The sequence below is a fragment of the Candoia aspera genome, chromosome 1 (genome assembly GCF_035149785.1).
Source record: "Candoia aspera isolate rCanAsp1 chromosome 1, rCanAsp1.hap2, whole genome shotgun sequence".
Classification (NCBI taxonomy): Eukaryota; Metazoa; Chordata; class Lepidosauria; order Squamata; family Boidae; genus Candoia; species Candoia aspera.
This window is the reverse complement of record NC_086153.1, coordinates 100853228-100870033: the sequence shown is the minus strand read 5'-3', so window position 1 is coordinate 100870033 and position 16806 is coordinate 100853228. Positions and strand designations below refer to the sequence as shown.

At 42.2% G+C, this 16806-nt stretch overlaps 1 protein-coding gene across 1 annotated transcript; it reads left to right on the top strand.

Moving 5' to 3' along the window:
• Positions 1-11138: 11138 nt before the first annotated feature.
• On the top strand, positions 11139-16039 carry LOC134488435 (nephrocan-like). Its single transcript, XM_063290866.1, has 3 exons — positions 11139-11317; positions 13596-14497; positions 15549-16039. Exons 1-3 carry the CDS (start codon positions 11147-11149, stop codon positions 15994-15996), a joined length of 1521 nt encoding a protein of 506 aa, XP_063146936.1. The 5' UTR covers positions 11139-11146; the 3' UTR covers positions 15997-16039.
• The last annotated feature ends 767 nt before the right edge of the window (positions 16040-16806 follow it).

The following is a 16806-nucleotide window of genomic DNA, read 5'->3' as shown; positions in this document are numbered from 1 at the left end:
ATGGAGAGTTTTGAAAACACCTCTGTGGCCTGCTGTTTGATGGTCATGGCAAAGTCTCAGTACTTCTTCCTGCAATGAGGGGAAAATGTATAATTGCCTGCTATGCCAGAGGATTCCTGCCTCCACATTGAATGGGGAGGCAGTGTCTTGCGGGTCCCTCTGGAGGTCATCCATCCTGGCCCTGGCATACGGGTCCTGTTGCTGCTGAGCTCTGACTCTTGTAAATAGGTCCTCTGCTTGTCTGCCTGCTGCTAAAATCTCTGTCTGGTTCCCCCTCATAGACAGATCAAAGTTGTGAGGTTGTAATATAGTAGCCTGTACCTCCTGGTGAGTAGCAGGGGTTGCCTGAATGGATCGAGACAAGGCATCTGCCAAACAGTTCTGCACCCCGGGAACATAAGAAATAACAAAATTGAAACGGGAGAAAAACTGGCTCCGTCTGATTTGGCATGGGGTGAGGGATGTGGCGTTTTGTAGAAGCTGTAAATTCTTGTGATCGGTGCAAACTTTCACAGGAAAGGCTGCACCTTCTAGCCAGTGCCTCCACTCTTGGAATGCTGCTTTAATTGCTAGCAACTCCTTGTTAAAAACATCATAGTTTCTCTCTGCTGGTGAGAGCATGTGTGAAAAAAAGGCACAAGGAAGCAATGTATTCTCGGTTTTGTTTGTATATTGCAATAACACCTCCCCAATGGCAATATCGGAAGCGTCTGAATGCGTTATGAATTGCTTCGTGGGATCAGGGTGCTTTAACAGTGGCTGGGATGCAAAGAGTTGCTTAAATTCTTGGAAGGCTGCTTGCTTCCTCTCCCCCCAAATGAATTTTGATCCTTTCTTCAAAAGCTGTGTGAGGGGTTTAGCCCTGTCACTAAAATTTTTTATGAACCTCCTGTAAAAATTGCAGAACCCTAGGGACCTTTGTACATCTTTCACATTTCGGAGGGGTTGCCAAGAGAGAATTGCCTGGACCTTAGAAGGATCCATGGATATGCCTTCTGTTGATATTTTATAGCCCAGGAAGTGTAATTCAGTTAAATCGAAGGCATATTTCTCTAGCTTGGCGAACAGCTTGTTCTCTCTCAGTCTTTGTAAGACATTACGTACATGGGTTACATGAGTTGTAGCATCCTCAGAGAATATTAATATCTCATCTAGATAAATGACCAGATACTTATCTAGTAAATCAGAGCAAGTTTGATTCATAAATTGGGAAAATATGGCTCCTACATTAGACAAGCCAAAGGGTAAAACAAGGTACTCAAATTTACCAAACCTGGTATCAAAGGCAGTCAGATATTCATGCCCCTCTTTCATCTGGATCAGATTGTACGCATTCCTGAGGTCCAACCTAGTAAAAATGTGTGCTTTCTGTAAGCGATCCAGCAGATCAGATATTAGCGGGAGGGGATAATTTTCTTTTATCGTGAGTTTATTGAGGGAACTGAAATTGTGGACCACTCTCATGGGTGCCTCCTGGTTTGCCGGTGCCAACTGGTCAGGCTTCTTTGGTACGAAGAAGGTAGGAGCAGACGCTGGGGAAGTAGATGGTCAGATGAAACCCTTTTGGAGATTAGAATCCAAGTAAACCTTTAAGGTGGCTAGTTCCTTGGGGGACATGGGATATTGTTTCCTTGCTGGAATCTTGGCTCCTGGTATTAACTCAATGGTGCAATCACAGTCCCTATGGGGGGTTAGTGCTGTGGCCTCTTGTTCGCTGAAAACATCTGCAAAATCTGCACACTTGGCTGGCAACTGGACCCCCCCTGCTTCTGTGGCTTTGTTGGTTGCTGGAGAGGGGAGAGCAGCTTGAATCTTGTGGTGCTGGCATTCCTTAGCTGGGAAGGAGATTGCTCCCGTAGTCCAGTTCAACAATGGGTTGTGGATCTTCAGCCAAGGTGTGCCCAGGACTATAGGCACAATAAGTGATGCCGTAACATAAAGTTCGATCCACTCAGTGTGGTCTCCCGTTGTTAGTTGCAAAGGTTCTCTGAAACTTCTAATCGGCCCTGCCTTGAGGGGCTGGCCGTCAATGGTCTCCACTTCTATGGGACGTGGCAATTCTATGGTCGAGATGTTGAAGTCTTGTACCGTCTGTACATCAATAAAATTGGTGGAAGCTCCACAATCCACGAGGGCCTCTAGCTTGACCTGGTGCTCTGGGTTTATGTGCATTATGACTGGTAAGTAGTAAAAGGATTGCTTGGAATCCTCGGAATGAGCCCTTCTTAATTGATTGATGGTCTCCCTGCTGAGCTCTGTGGAGGGAGACCGACGGAGTTTCCCTGGTTGGAAGTAGAGGCGAAGGCAGCTGTTGGTTCAGCTGCTTGCCCTGGGGCTCTTACAGAATTTGCTTGGCTTCTCGCTGGGCAGGCTCTCACCATGTGCCCCTGGACTCCGCAGTAGAAACAGAGGGCTCTCTCTCCTCCTCTGTCTCTCAGCCTTGGAAATAAGCTTTCTGCTTGCCCCGATCTGCATCGGCTCCTCTGGTCCTGAGTAAGGAGATGCTGTGGAGAGAGCTAGAAATCCTGGAAGCACTCTGAGGCCCCTGCCTCTCCCCAGCTGCATCTGTCTGACCTCTTCTAGTCTGGCGTCTACGACCACAGACAGTTGATATAAAGCTTCTAGGGTAGCTGGTGTTCCCTGGCGCACTAATTCATTTTTAATTTCTTCATCCAGCCCCTGTTTGAATTGGTCTTTCAAGGCACTGTCATTCTAGTCCAAATCTCCTGCTAACAGCTTGAAATCAGCAATGTAGATTCCCACTCTCTTGTTGCCTTGCTTGAGCTTCTGAATTTCCCGGCTGGCAGTGACCTCTCTGATTGGGTTGTCAACGTGTGCTTGGAACCCTGCCAAAAAATTCTGGTAGTCGTTGAGAATTGGGTCGTTGTTCTCCACCATGGGAATAGCCCATTTGGCTGCTGGGCCCTTTAGCAGACTTAGAATGAAGGTGACTCTGGTTCTGTCTGTGGGAAACTCTGCCGGTCTGCTGTCGAAAAACATCGTGCACTGTGTGAGAAAGGTTCTCAACTGTCCTGCTTCTCCTCCAAACTTCTCTGGTAGACTGCCCTGGGATCTCAAGACTACTGGCGGAGCTGCTGCTGCTGCTACTGGCACCGGTTGTGGGTTAATTGGAGCTGGTTGTTGTAACTGCTGTAGCATAGCTGCTTGTAATGTGTTGATCTGGAGATCTACTTGTTGGTGTTGTTGCAGGGCTGCTGCCAATTGTTGGATGGCTTGCCAAATTTCCTGGTTTTCCGAAGACATTTTCCCAAATGTCTCTCCTTTATTTTTCTTTCTTCCTCTCTCTTTCAATGGGAGTAGGAGTTTGTTAGGATTGATGTCCTAACAGTCAGGAATCACGCTGAGACGAGGAGTAGGTCTCTAGTCTTTATTACTGCTACATAAGACAGAAAATCCTAACAAACTGAAGAAGCGTGGGAAAACCCAGACAGATAAACCCCCAAAGTTAAGGCGGGTCTGATCTGTGTCTCTTTGAATGGCTGATTAATTCCTCAGTACTACTCATGTGTTTTCCCCCCTGGATAGAGGCCCCCTCCTGCTCACCATCAGTACTCATGACACTATCGAAGCCCATATATAAACTGGGAACACAGAACTGTGACTTTTAAAGATGGGTTTTACCAAGCTCCTACAGCAGAAAGAGCTTCACGTGCGGGGGTTGGAAGGGCTGCAATCGCCACACCGCGCTTGGCACATTTAGAAGGCTTGCCCAATCGATACCAAGACTTTGCAGACATTTTTGGGGAAATGGAAGCAGATCAGCTACCCCCCCATCGGAAAACTGACTGTGCAATAGAGTTGGTTCCCAACGCTCAATTGCTCAAGCCAAAAATTTATCCAATGACTCAGAAGAAGCTTGAGGCATTATGGGACTTTATTGACAAAAATCTGTCAAGGGGGTTTATTGAACCTGCAAATTCCCCAGTTGGGGCCCCTGTGGTATTCCAGAAAAAGAAAGATGGCACACTTCAACTCTGTATGGACTATCGGGGGTTAAATTCCATCTCAATTTGCAACAAGTACCCTCTTCCACTCATGAAGGACATGTTAGCTCACTTGTCTAAAGGCAAGATTTTCTCCAAGCTCGATCTTCGTGAAGCCTATTTCCGCATCCGCATACGAGCTGGAGATGAGTGGAAAACCGCTTTTAATTGCCCACTGGGTTCATTTCAGTACAAAGTCCTCCCTTTTGGGTTGGCAGGGGCGCCTGGAGTATTCATGCAATTGATTAATGAAGTATTACATGATCATTTGTTTAAAGGGGTCCTGATTTATTTAGATGATGTTCTCATTTACACTGAAACCGAGGAGGAACACGAACGCCTCCTCAAACAGGTGTTAAGCAAGCTTAGAGATGCCAAACTCTATGCCAAACTTTCCAACTGTGAGTTTCACAAAACCCAACTTGACTATCTGGGCTATAGGGTGTCTGGCAAGGGCATTGAAATGGACCCTGCAAAAATTCAGGCGATTTTAAGTTGGGAACATCCCCGCACCCGGAGGCAATTGCAAAGTTTCCTCGGGTTCAGTAATTACTATCGCCAATTTATCCAGGGATTCGCTGAGATTGCTTTGCCCCTCACTGATTTACTCCGTACCAAGGGCTTGGGGGAGACACGCAAAGTAAAAAACCCTGGGGCAGTGCTGAATTGGACTCCTGAATGCCAGGCAGCATTTGAGAAGTTGAAAACCCTCTTCACTGCTGAGCCTATTCTACAGCACCCCGATCCTGAACTTCCCTTTGTGGTCCAAGTCGATGCTTCTGACTCCTCAGTTGGGGCTATATTGTTACAGAGAGATTCTGAAAATCACTTAAAACCCTGTGCTTATCTGTCCAGAAAATTTTCTGAAACTGAACGCCAGTGGCATGTTTGGGAAAAGGAGGTGTTTGCTGTAAAAGCTGCTTTGGAAGCCTGGCATCACCTCCTGGAAGGCGCTAAATGCCCTTTCGAGGTTTGGACCGATCACAGGAATTTGGAAGCCCTCCTCACCCCCTGGCATCTCAGTCCTAAACAAATTTGCTGGGCTCAATTTTGCAGTCGCTTTAACTTCCAGTTAAAATTTATTCCGGGAAAGAAAAACTTTCTGGCCGATGCTTTGTCATGTTTACCTCAGGACCTTGACCACATGGCAGATGTGGTTGGGACTGTTCTCACCAAACCACAACTGGGCTTAGTTGCTGTCACTTGGAGCCAGACCCATGCGCAGGGAACTCCGCCCCCAGCCCAGTCTGGGAAGCGGAAAGTGCAAGTTCCTTGCCAGTTACAGACAGACTTTCTCCAGGCACTGAAATCTGACACTTGGTTGCTAGCTAATAAAGACACTGTTTCTTTTGAAAACGGTCTGGCATGGGTGCAACACCGCCTTTATGTACACGAAACTTTAAGACCTGACATTTTACAGCATTCTCATGACAATAAACTTGCTGGGCATTTTGGTTTTGTTAAAACATTGCATTTGGTTCATCGTCAATTCTGGTGGCCCACCTTGAGACGCGATGTAAAAGACTATGTGGCTTCCTGTCCTGTTTGTGCAATATCAAAACGTAAGGGGGGGAAACCACAGGGGCTTCTACAGCCTGTGGCTAGGCCGTCCCATCCCTGGGACGAGATTTCTATGGATTTTATTGTGGATCTTCCTCCCAGTCAGAAGAAAACTGTCATTTGGGTTGTAAAAGATTTTTTTCCAAACAGGCACATTTCATTCCATGTGCATTCATCCCGTCAGCCCCGCAATTGGCACGCCTATTTCTCGTTCACATCTACCATCTCCATGGTAGCCCCTCCCGTTTGGTCAGCGACCGCGGGACACAGTTTACTTCCCAGTTTTGGTAATCATTTTTAAAATTGATTGGCACCAAACAAGCGCTGTCCACCTCTTCCCATCCTGAGACTGATGGATCTACTGAGATTTTAAACTCCACCCTTGAACAATTTCTTAGAGCATACATTAACTACCATCAGGACGATTGGGTGGAGTTACTGCCTTTTGCTGAAGTGGCTTACAACAATGCTGTCCATCAGAGTACCGGGCAAAGCCCTTTTCATGTGGTTTCTGGTCATGACTTTGTTCCCATCCCTGAACTGCCACAACCCCCTTCCCAATCATGTTCTGCCTCTGACTGGGCTGTTAAGCTGGCTGATTCCTGGCTGGTGATTCAACAGGCTTTGGCTGATGCCCAGGCTGCTTACAAGTTTCAAGCCGATAAGCATCGTTCCTTGCAACAGGATTTCAAGATTGGGGATCAGGTGTATCTATCTACCAAATTTATCAAGTCACCACAACCCTCTAAAAAGCTTGCTCCCAAGTTCATTGGTCCTTTCCCTATTGTTGGTCTTATCAATCCAGTTACTGTTAAATTGGACCTGCCTCACAATTTGAAATGCTTGCACCCTGTTTTCCATTGCAGCTTGCTCAAGCCTGTCCACCAGTCCTCCCGCTGGCATCCCCAACCTCCTCCTCCGATCATGATTGACGGCCAACAGCACTTTGAGGTCAAGGAGGTCGTTGATTCTCGCAAGCTTTGCGGCTCCCTCCAGTATCTGGTCCGATGGAAACACTTTCCTCATCCTGAATGGGTGTCTGCTCACCACGCTAATGCTCCTGATTTAGTTCGCCGTTTCCACTTGGCTTACCCTTTGAAGCCTGCTGCTTAGTGTTTTCTTTCTTTTGGGGGGCAGTATGTCATGTTCACTGTTTCAATGTACACTGTACATCATAACATTTCACATGCCATGGCGCTGACACGTGTTTCTGTTTGGGAGGGAGCTGCTGTGAAACCTTGTATCTGTGTTCATTACAATGGAATGTGTTTGGGTTATGTTCTCTGTTCAAGGACTTTTCCGGCAGACCATCAGAAGCCGTTAGGAGCACCTGGGATTGTGAACTTGGGAAGATTCTACAGGGGGAGGGATCTCATTTGCACCGAGGGTTTTTAGTTTGCATTTGGCACACTTTTATCATTCTCAGCTTTCTTTGTGATCCTGCATATTATTCTTTAATAAATCAGATATCTTTGAATTCCTGCTCATGAGTCTGATAGTGTTTTAGAATAGGCATTAATTACATATGATTGCAAATGTAATTGGACAGAGTATCAAACATTGCATACCTCTAATATACTTCTGTCAATCCCTGCTTTTCCACTTATGCTTTTAAACAGTTCACACTTTTAAAAGCCTTCCTTAGAAACAGAGCAAGAATTTTTGTTTACCTTTGTCTAAACGATTATTTAACTACAGATAGTCTTCATTTAGCAACCACAACTAGGACTGGCATTGTAGTCATTAAGTGGAAAATCATGTGACCGTGACTGTGCTTACAATTTTACTTCAGCTTTCCTTTGCTTTACAGCATCAGGAGGATACAACCCCAAACAGCCAGGTGAGCCCAAATGGCGGGAAAGGTTTCCAGAACTCAACTCACAAGGAAGCCAGGTAAAAGGGCAAATCTTATAGCCCTTTTTCCATACTCCCTTGCCCTTTGAAATGCTCACCCCAGTGCTGGGATAATTAGCAAGAAGAGAATTGATGTTTGTATTTATATTCATTGAAGAGGAATGGATTACTAGACAATAAGCAAGCACACAATGGGGAATACACATTGAAAGGAATTGGGCTGTTTGCCTAGAGGCAAACAAAAGCCTGTAGTCTGAAACTAATTAAAGTCTTATCAGTTATAGGTAGCAGCTGCAAGCTGGCTAATTTAGGTCACAGCTGAGCTTGTTAACTTGCAGTTAGTACTTTTTAGGAAACTGCTGTACTGCAGAGAAAAGCAGCTCAGGAAGAAACAGCTTGTTTAAGCAATCTCTCCACTCTGCAAGGAGGGGGGAAAAATGGGTCAGGCACAGGACAGTGTGTACTGACTGTAATTGCAAACACACAACTGAGAAAGAGACACTGCAAAGGTCATATATGCAGGCATTGGTCACAAAATTACTTTTTCATCACCATCATAACTTTGAATCAGTTGCTAAGTGAGGTCTACCTGTATCACATCTTATTTCTCTCTGCTACTGTAGTTTTACATCATGTTTACTTGCAAGACTACATATCTCCAAATGAACCTGCCCATCCCATGAGATCCAACAGGGTGCACATGCTCTAGGTCCCTTCTGAGGTGTCCCTTCTCTGTCATGGCACCTACCCTATAGAACAGCTTACCTTCCCCTCCCCAAGCTTCAGATAGCCCTGATCCTGCTGACCTTTTGTAAGGCCTTGAAGACCCACCCCTCCCCCCTTGCGCTTTGGGCCAGGGTGAGGAATAAGCCTATCTGCAATGGTTTGATATGGAATAAATGTGGGCTGGCCTTAGCTGTGCCATGCTCCTAGCAGTGCAATTGTGAGTTGAGCAGCCATATACATTGACTGATTAAATAAATACTATTAAACCACAGAAGAGGATACTACTGTCACACTAAAAATTACTACCTGGTAGCAAATTTGTGTTACTTGGGCTACAGAGATAGAAAAAAATAATACTGTAATGTTACTAGCAAAAGTAATTCAGTTCATACTCTTGTATGTGTACCTAAAAATAGAGATGTGCAAAATGTTCATGCAGGGAAGATGATACAGTTTTGGGTGATCCATGCCTGCAGGTTTCTGGTGTTTTGATCCATGCACAGACCCAAAGAGGGGTGCTTTGTTCTAAACAGAAGTGTTTTGGGTGGAGCAGAGAAAAAACAAAGGACTTGGCAACTAAGGTGGCCAAAGGGAGGCAAGGGAAAGAAAAAAGAAATATGGAAAGGCTGATGGGCTGTGTTGCAGTAGGACATAATTGGTGGCTGAGGAGAGGGAAGGAAGGCTCCTGGGTGGGTAGAGGGCTGTCAGTTGGGTAGGGTATATCATACTGGGAATTATGGAGGGAAAAGGTTGATGTGTACCAGCCATGACCTATTCATTCAGGATTCTGTTTTGTTCCAAACCCAAAATAATCAAGTGTTCTGGGTTTTAGTTCTGCTAAACTGTGACTGATCTCAAATCATTTGGCAGAACTACTGAAATAGAATATTTTATTCTGGGTTTGTAACTTTTTTTTCCTGATGCAGTACACCCAGATCCAGAAGCAATTTATATTGAAAATTGCTACATCCTTAAACAAATGGAGCCATGGCTTTAATTCCAGAATGGTTGTGACTTCTTTGCTAGCTGGAAGGACAACTGGGTCCCCCTAGACAGACTGTGAAAAGAAGTAGCTTCCTTTGAATTGCTTGGAATGCCTTTATGTGTAGAGGGGACCAGCATTTGCTCCTGATAAGACAACAAATTCCTTGCCATGTAGAGCATACATTGGAATGGCACAACAAACATTCCCATGTAGTAAAGATTTTTATCACTGACAGGTGTGGTCCACTCAAATACCAAAATCCAAGGACAAACCTCTGCTCAACATTTACACCAGGTTTGCTGCCCTCCACTTCAAACTTGCCATGTATTAAAGACCCTTATATATTAACTTTCCAACACAGTTCCCCACACCCCACTCCGTTTAATTTTAGAAGAAATTTTCTCCATGGCTAGGAGACTTCATTAAAACCATGTTGGAAGCAAGAGTCTGAACATATAAACTCTTAAGGACCCTGAAAGCCAGTCCAACAGCTAGAAACTCCTGGGTTATGGCTGTTCATCACAAGGTGGACTTCTTTCTAGTTTGTAAGTAAGTTGTAAGGTACAGCCTGTACTAGAGGAAGAGCTGCTGGTAAAGAACAAGGGAATGGAAAATAGACAACTGTTGTAACATCTAGTCCCTGGGTCTGGATGCAAAGTAGATGTTTCAGAGTGGGTGGGGCTGCCTAAATGCTCAGTCCTCAGTTTCTCCACACAAGAGAGAATGCAGTGTCTGAGAGTATTTTTCCACTTTTGGGTTGTACATAGATTTCGTAGGTCTAAATATGGATACATGATTATGAGGAAATATTTACATACTGGATTTTTCTCAGAGGCAGCTGTAATGAGTACAAGAGTTTGATCAGGAATCAACAAATGATGAGGCAAGGCAAAGTAGTAAATTAGTCCTTTAATATTTTTAGCTTGTTCACACAATATACTAAGCAATTATGTGGTATGTCTGCTTTTGCCTTAGTATGATGTGTGAACCCAGCAAATTGTGGCTTATTCAGTAAACCACATTTAAGGAAATTATAGTTTGGTACAGTATGTGAAACAGGTTGCTGGTTTCCTAACAGGACAATGCTGTGTATGTCTCCTCAAAGTAAATTATTTTGTTTCTAAGAGGTTCACTTCCAAGGAAATGGGTACAAATGTAAAGTCCCGAAAACAACAAAGGAGGTATGCATGTCCTTTAAATAACATTTTGCACAAGACTTGGAAATGTTTAATCTTCAAAGTAACTTTTTTTGTCAATAACAAGTATTATGAGAGACCACTTTAAAAATAACAAACAGAATTGTTTTCTTCTAAATCCTGTAACTGGAAAGGTTTTCTTGATTTTTAACACAGGGTCATAAAACTTCCAAATATTTTATAGCCCTCTATAAAATAGCTCTTTATCTTTCTTCCCAGCTCATTCTGTAGTCAGTGTCACATTTAACCAAAGTAAGAAACTGCAGTAATAGAACGGTTTGCTGATTAGATGCCAGGCAATAAATCAGATCAATTTCCCGGCCAGCCAAAATAAAGGTTCCTTATCGTTGTTTAAACTCTTGCTCTTTGTGAAGCTTGCTAATTTCCTAACCTAGTCAAATTAAGAAATTGTCTTTTCTGTCTCCCCATCTTCTCGAACACAAAAATAGAACAAACAGTTGTATCTTTTTCGCAGATGTTATGGTATAAATACTTTGGCCACATAATGAGAAGACAGGACACCCTGGAGAAGATGCTGATGCTGGGGAGAGTGGAGGGCAAAAGGAAGAGGGGCCGACCAAGGGCAAGGTGGACGGATGATATTCTAGAGGTGACGGACTTGTCCCTGGGGGAGCTGGGGGTGTCGACGACCGACAGGAAGCTCTGGCGTGGGCTGGTCCATGAAGTCACAAAGAGTCGGAAGCGACTAAACGAATAAACAACATGGTATAAAAGAGCAACTAGAGCTGCAGTTCATTTTGCTGATGACACCTGGCAGACACTGCTCAAGTGGATGTGTTTTAGCAAAATGCAGCTGATTCATGTTCTACTTGTTTCATCTTTCTAGGGCTGGAATCCCCACATGCCCACGAAAATGCAGCTGTGACTTGGCAAGGAGTGTGCAGTGCTACCGAGTTGGAGAAGTTCCTAAAGAGCTTCCTTCAACTACCAGGAAAATTCGTATCAGCCACAGCAAGATCAAACATCTCCAGGTAGGATGGTTTCCTTACAATAAACCTGCACTTCCAATAGATTGACCAGGTGAAAAAGAGACAGAGTTGTTATAAGCTTAACAGTTAAATAGAACAGAATATTTTGAGAGGAATATTTTATAGGAAGAGAGGAGAATGGTCTCCGCAGAATCCTCCTCTTCTATGAAACTATAAAACTGTAATAACTTGTTCTTTTCTGCTTCAATTAGCATTAGGTTTGAGCCTTCGCATCCATGCATAGCAAGCACTAGGGATTTAGTACAGGCTTACTTCTGACTGAACAAGACTCAGTAACATTGATTTGTTTAAAATATCTAAGCAAGTACATGCTATGTTTTCTCAGTCTAAAAACCCAAAAGCAGTGCTAGCTTTCAAATGTTGCAAAAAGAAAAGAAAAAAGGATGGGGGGGGGGAGTGAGAGAGGACAACCAGAGAGAGGAATCTTGCAAACTACTGCTCAACCCTTCTATCAGCTGAAAGGTCGTATATACTACATAGGGCTGTTACTTGCTGTAACTATGGCCTGGATGTGCCCTAGTAACTCCTTTTCCCCCCTTCATCTCATAATATTGCCTTCTCTCATTCCCAGCCTATACTTAGGGCAGGTCCAAATTGTTCTTAACAGTTTCAGTTTTAAAGGAATATTTTTCTTCTCCTAGTACATTTTTTGCCATGGATAAAAACTAGGATGGTATTTGGCAATGTGGTTAATGACACAGTCAGGGCTGAAATCTGCAAAGCTCATGATGGAGACTTTAGGTTGCTGTTGATTTAGCTTGCTTTCTCCCCCAGTCACTAGGAACTGCCCAACATAGTCATTTTCCTTGGGCTGCAAGAAAGCCTACATACCTGCCTTCCACAAAGCCATCTGCCTGCATAATGCCCGACCAGCACTTTTCATAATACGTTATTAGGGTTTGTGTGAGCGCCTTACGAATGCTGGTTTAGTGGTCTTTGGAAAATATGCCAGTTCTGTGTTATACAGAAAGCTGATTTAAACCAGGAAAGAGAGCTAGCCGTGTATATACATGTATATAACACTGTTATTTGTTAGTTATTTATGTCCCCTTTGGGGGGGTTCACCCTTTTGTCCAATTCATTCTTGCTTTGGCAGCATTATATGCCATGGTGGTAATTGGCCCACCCATAACAAGAATCATAATAGAAGAATTCCCAAAATTCCATGAATGCCCATGATTATGATATGGCTTGATATATACTGCAGTTGAAGTTTAAATAGCTGTTGTGTATTAGCCCTATACATTGTCTTACACAAAGAAATTTCTGTTCGCTAATTAGTGTAAAATATAATTATATTTTTTAGAGACAAGGAAAATAGTATTTGTATGTCATGACAAAAAAGAAAAGTGGGTTCTCTGACCTGATAGCAATACAAATTAAAGATGCATATCTTGCAGTCTAAAATATCTGTTTCTAATCAACAGACTCATTCTCTCCATGGTCTCTGTGAAGTAAATATGATGCTAATGCTTTATAATATAATATAGTAGTTAAATTGTTAGATCAGGATTGGGGAAACTCAGATTCAAATTTATCCTCCCATGGAAGCTCATTGTGTAATGTTGGGTCAATCACTCTATTTCAGGCCAATCTCATCTACAGAGTTATTGCAGAGCTAAATTAAGGTAAACCCCTATATAAGTTGCCATGAGTTCCTCTGGTGAAAGATATAGTGGTGGTGGTGATGATGATGATGGAGAAACAGGAGAAAGAACTGTCCTATTTTATTTTGCTTCTCCTCCTGTCCCCTGTTTTTTGTAGCATCTTACCTGATGAGTTCTGGAGGATCAAGCTTGAAGGCATTTTGATTAGTTCTAATAAAGTTATTACCCCACCATGGATTTTGGCCATTTGAATTTAATAAGTCCCACTGAACTTGGAGGGATATACTTCTGCGTAAGCCTGCTTATGGAATTGTTGCCTATTGCCATTGATTTGATGAACATGATTCTATGCCAGTTTACTCAAAAGTAAATTTCAGAAAATTCAATTGTATGTATTTTCAGTTATGCTTAGCAGTGCTATAAAGGTGTTTATGTATTCTATAATATGCCTCCAGAGGGCCCCAGCTTGCCATGGAACTACAGTAACACAACACTCCAGTTTGGCAAGATTATGCTCAGTATTTTGATGCTCTTGCATAACTCTTTTCCGTTTGAATGGGATTTGAATGAATAATTTTTCTGATAATATATGCCCATTCTGTGGAGGCAGATGATTGGTGATTTAATTAGTTCTACATGGCTTTTGTCTTTAGATTGCTGACATTCGCAAAATGCCTGCCCTTGAGGAATTTGTCCTTGTCTTCAGTGGGACAGAATCAGTGGAAATTAATACTTTCAAAGATTTGGATGCCTTGAAGATCCTGGAACTCTGGAAGAATAAACTAACTCACATACCTACTTCCCTTCCAGAAAACCTTGAAACCTTGAAACTTGGTGACAATTTAATAAGTGTTCTACATGAATCTGATTTTGAAGGTTTAAAAAAACTGAGAGAACTTGATATACAAAGCAATTTGATTTTGGTGTTTTCTTTTAGTACGCTTTCCTCCCTTATAAGTTTACAGAGCTTGACTTTGGATGGAAATAATATGGAATCTCTCTCTGGATCATTGCATCTTCCCAACCTAAAGTATCTTAGCATGGAGAATAATAAACTGCAATCTTTTTCAAAAAGCTTGTTCACATCTCTTCATAATTTGCTGTTTCTTAATTTAAATGGTAATCTACTGACAGATGCTCCTTCTGATCTGCCAAAAACTTTATTGTCATTGAAGCTGGAAAGAAACCAGCTGAAAGTGCTAAAATTTGGAGATATGAAACAATTGACAAATTTGTCAGAGCTCTGCCTGTCTGAAAACCAGCTTTCATCAGTTGATGGTGTGCAGCTTCTTTCAAGTTTGATGAGGCTGGAGCTGTCAAAGAACAAACTCCAAACAATACCACTCAAATTGCCAGTTACACTACAGAAAATTGATTTCACAAATAATCTGATTGAGAGTATTAAAGCACAAGAATTTCAGGATCTACGAAACCTCAACCATTTGTTCCTTGACAATAATATTGTTACCACATTTGAAGATGGAGCACTTCAAAAATGTACACTGCTGAATAATTTAGCACTTGAACAAAATCAGCTTAACTCAATTCCACTAAAGTAAGTGACTAGTAAAGACACACAATCTGTCAGGATCCTGGAATTAAAAAACAAACCCACAAATATATTTCCCAGGACTGAAAAGCAAATTTAATCAGTGCACATGCCACATACATAGAATTCAAGAGGAAAAGTATAAGGTAGAGATGGTCTTACAGTTTTCCAGATGATAATAGACACCAACTCCAAACAGCATTAGCTATTGGTTAGGGATCATGGTCATCATCTTATTTATAAGTTTAAGAAAATATTAAGTGTGCCCCTGCAAAATTATATAAAATGGTTGGGGACTTTGCAAGCCAATTTGGTGTACTGTTTAAAGTATGAGACTAGGTTTGGAAAGACTAGTTGCTCTGAATGGTCTGCTGCTAGCACTACCCCTCCAATGACATTGTGCTATTCTATTTGTCCTAATTCTATTTTTCGTGTATATATGCATGCACACACATGTCCACATGTGCAAAGGAAAAGATACCAGAAAGTGACACACCTTTCCTTTGCAATTAGAAGATGACATTGATTGAACTATGTACTATGCCGTGAATGAAACAGAATGAATGCAATAAAAGCATCATCTGGAAATAATTGCAAATTAAAAGCCTCTCACAGGTATGATATTCAACAGATGACTCTGGCGTATGTTTGAACTTAAGCTTCTTGGGAAACTAATACTTCCATTGATCACTAGTTACATAGCTTGAATTTCATGGTGGAATCAGGAAATATCTATGCAAATAAAGTATCCATTTAGTATATTGTTATATAAATACTATACATTCAATTTCAGGGTGGAAGAAATTAGTTTGGCTTCTAAAACAGAGGCTGAGTTTCTGCAAACTAATTCATACCACACCACAAAATTTTAGAAATGAAAGTACCCTGGCCCAATTACAACCTAGTTTGGTCTGCAGTCCAAAAGCCAAGGTTTGGTTAGGAAGCTAAGTGGGTGGCATATGTCACTTATTTCTCGTTGTAATGACAGGTTGTTGTGGATAAATAGTTGGTTTGCTCAAAGGAATTATAGAAGTGATAATATTTTTTTTTTCTTCAGACTCCCACATACTCTAACCAGACTGGATCTAAAAGGAAATAATGTACGAAGTATTAAAGAACAGGAATTAACAAACTTAAGACATCTAAAGGTGTTAAATCTACGGAACAATAAGATATCCACTCTGGATTATAAGGTCTTGAAACATTTGCCTTGTCTCAGATACCTGTATTTAGAAGGCAACCCATGGAATTGTACTTGTGAACTCCTCCAAACCAAAAGTGTGCTCACCACCAAAGGCATAGAGGTCAAGGGGGGTCAGTGTACATCACCATCAGAAAGCCAGGGTGTGAGCTGGATGTCTTCAAGAAGAATCTTTCATTTGTGTGTACATAAGAATCTTTATTCCATGGAAGAGGGGAAAGAAATAAGCAAGCATGCAAATGGTGATGATATCTCCCATCTCAGAGTAAATATGGATGATGATTATGATTATGAAATAGATTAAAGGCAACCTGAGATACACTTCTGTAGATATCCTTCCTCTAAAGTGAATTCAGTCCTATTCAAGGAGATCAGAGACTTTTCAGTTTCATTGTATGGAATCTAAGTCAACTGTTCCCAAGTGTACTTGAAAGTAAGTAGTGTAGTTGTATTTAGGACCTGCTTGATTATATGCTTGACATCCTTGAGAATCAGGCTACTGTACTACAATCTCTTTTCTAAAACTTCAGGATAACACAAAATTACTGCTGCACTCATGGGTTACCAATATTACCAATATTCATTAAAATTTGTATAAATAATTAGTATAAGAGTGTGTGCATGCATCAATGGAGCACCTTTGAAGAGTATACTTTTGTAAGAAGCATCTTGCTATGCATTTGTGAGATGACATGTGGTAAAGATGCAAATAAACAGAAGTCTGCGGTACACAAATTTTCTTAATGTTTTAGTCCAGTGCATATTCACTCCTACAGTTAACGTTCACTCCTGGTAAGAAATACACCATTAAAGCAAGTTCTTGTCCAATTGATTTTCCCAAGTTTGCAATCCAGTTTGAGCAAAGAAGCTAATAAAGCAACCAGCCACATATTTTGGTTTGTTGTTTAATTGGTGGGCACGTGGTGACCAAGCCAGAGGAACTTTAACACACTTCTGCCACTAGATGTCGCCGTAAAACATTAAATCCGCATGTGGCCGCTGAAAGCATCCCAGGGCTTCCCTCCTCGGAGAGCGTCAATTTCCTTTGGGGAGGGCCACGTCGTTTGGTCTATCAACCCGGAAATGACACCACTCTGTCGCTTCGACCAATGAG

Excerpts from the sequence above, each read along its gene's own strand:
- LOC134488435 (XM_063290866.1), top strand. The coding sequence starts at position 11,147 with ATGTTCTACTTGTTTCATCTTTCTAGGGCTGGAATCCCCACATGCCCA. Across the intron at positions 11,318-13,595 it reads GCAAGATCAAACATCTCCAG|ATTGCTGACATTCGCAAAAT; the intron begins GTAGGATGGTTT and ends TTTTGTCTTTAG. Across the intron at positions 14,498-15,548 it reads CTTAACTCAATTCCACTAAA|ACTCCCACATACTCTAACCA; the intron begins GTAAGTGACTAG and ends TTTTTTCTTCAG.